This window comes from Microtus oregoni, unplaced genomic scaffold (genome assembly GCF_018167655.1).
Source record: "Microtus oregoni isolate MIOR12 unplaced genomic scaffold, Mior012 000014F_ref0000157, whole genome shotgun sequence".
NCBI classification, from domain to species: Eukaryota; Metazoa; Chordata; class Mammalia; order Rodentia; family Cricetidae; genus Microtus; species Microtus oregoni.
Window position 1 is genome coordinate 23,168,712 of NW_024543073.1, and position 2,293 is coordinate 23,171,004.

The 2,293-nt window shown below is 47.5% G+C and overlaps 1 protein-coding gene across 1 annotated transcript; it reads left to right on the forward strand.

The window, feature by feature from the left end:
* The first annotated feature begins 484 nt into the window (after window positions 1-484).
* On the forward strand, window positions 485-1,636 carry Spz1 (spermatogenic leucine zipper 1). The gene has a single exon (XM_041663204.1). The coding sequence runs from the start codon at window positions 485-487 to the stop codon at window positions 1,634-1,636; it is 1,152 nt and encodes a 383-aa protein (XP_041519138.1).
* Window positions 1,637-2,293: the final 657 nt, after the last annotated feature.

The following is a 2,293-nucleotide window of genomic DNA, read 5'->3' on the forward strand; positions in this document are numbered from 1 at the left end:
AGTGTGGTGTGGAAAGGGTGGGGGTGGGAGAGTGAGGTAGGAGATGCCCTTAGAATGAAGCACCTGGCAGAGAAGAGAGGACCAAGATGGCTGTAGAGATCCTGTCTCTCGAAGGAGTAAGGTCGGTTGTGACAGTGAGTTGTGGGCAGGAATTTACGAGGCTTCCATTGTGATGCAAAGGAAACAGAATGTGTAGATAGGCCTCAGAGGGGCAGTGACAGAATAAAGACCTAGTTGCTAGGGCCTCAGAATAAACGCCAGAAGTCTAGCAGACGGGAGATGGAGCCCCAGCTCCCAGTTCCCCTTCCCACCCCTTCCCCCTAGGCTGTCTGAGATGTCACCTACTTGAACACCATCTCTCTGGTCTCAATCATTAACTCTGGTCTATAACTCCTGCTTGGTTCCATCTTCTTCACCAACTCACACAAGACTGCCATCTGTCCTTCCGGGAATCGCAAAGGTTTTCTACTTTACTTGGGCCCTGATGGCCAACTCTGACATCTCAGCTGAGATGCCTGCCCCGCCTCAAACTCCTAACCCTACTTCTTGTGCTCAACAAGGATCACCAGAACCATCGAACCCTGGGATCACCATCTCCCTCCTTGAAATTGGATCACTCCCCCCTTTCTGCTGGGCTTCCCTTCCACCACCAAACAATAGTATTCGTCCACTACGAAGACCAAGGATGGTACAGAAATTTAGCAATCTCTTAAGAGACGTTAAAGATGTTCTCAAAAGTATAGCAGGGGTTGAAGAGCCGACTACAGAAGTCAGGGAGACTTTTGACGATGCCAGTACTCCCGAGAATATGTCAGAACCTAAAATCAGGGGTGTTGGCAGGAGAAATAAAATACAATTTAAAGACCTGCTCTTTAATTTCGACCTAGAGAAGGAACAAAACACAAAGAAGCAGGAGATGCTATTGAATAACCAGAGTACTAAGAACATGATGCAAGCATATGCACGGGATCTGTGCAATTCAGAAGAAAAGAGAGACTGTAGTGACATGCAGCTGAGCATGGGAAGGGGCCCGTGTGGATCCCTTCATGTCTGTGGGGAATACAGAAGATTCAGAAACAACATGGAACAGTTGCTAGAGGAAGCAGATCACTGGAGTAGACAGCACAACGAGCTCAGTGAAATAATGAAGTCCTATCAGGAGTGTCAGAAAGAAAGGATAGAAGCCTCCGAAAACAATCAAGTCTGTTTCCAAACCCAGCCCAACAACGAAATACCAACTCAACAGGAGCTGGAGGCACAGGTGAAGAAGCTGAGCCATGACACCCACTCGCTGCATTTGATCGCAGCCCTGCTGGAGAATGAGTGTCAGATCCTCCAGCAGAGGGTAGACATTCTCAGCGAGTTCCATCTCCTTGAAGGGGGAACCCCGCACGAGAGGTCGTTGCAGGTGTACTATGTACATAACAGGAAATGTCAGAGGTCAGAGGAAGCCAACAGGATGGAAGCAGGCAAGCAACACATGAGGGCAAAGGAGGGCATGATTCCAAGGAAAGAAAAGATCTACAGGAACTCAGATGCTTGTCTGACAAAAAAGGCTAGGAATAACCGCTTCAACACCCGCGTTGCAAGAAAATCTCTCTTGGGGAAAAGGAGAACCATTAGCTATATCCGGTAGAAGCCATCAGAAGCAGAGCCAACTTCGGTCGTAACTGTCATCAACCTAGGTTAGACCTTCTGTTTCAACCAAGAAAGAGGCCTAGAATAAGAGGTGCACATATTGCCTCAGTAGTTAGAGAAGTTTGGACCTTAATAACCCTTGTGTGAATGCCAACCAAGTGAAGATTCCAATAAAAACAATTTTAAAAAGTGCGTCGCTTGTTCCATTGTTTTCTTCATTTCTTTAACCATATCCGGGAGAGGAGAGCTTCCAGAGGGTAAGCTACATACAATGATCCAATTGTGATTTGATTTTTCCAAAGTAGGGTTTCTCTGTGTAGCCCTGGCTGTCCTGGAACTCACTCTGTAGACAGGCTGGCCTTGAACTCATGGAGATCCGCTTGCTTCTGCTTCCTGAGTGTTGGGAGTTAAGGTCCTGAGGTGCCACCACCACCCAGCTCAATTGTGATATTTTCCAGCCCATTTTTAAATTAGCGTTTAGTTTTCCTATTGTGTTTGTACAGAATATGTTAGAGTTAAGGGAGAAAATCGGAGAACAACAGCATGAATCCGCCCTAGGCAGCTTCTCCTCATCAGTCTAGCTCTGGCTCGACTTTCCCTGGGGTTCCTCTTCTGCCCCTCAGTCTGCATGAGAGTACACCGGGCACCAGAAGCC

Coding starts and splice junctions, on each gene's coding strand:
- Spz1 (XM_041663204.1), top strand. CDS start 485: ATGGCCAACTCTGACATCTCAGCTGAGATGCCTGCCCCGCCTCAAACT.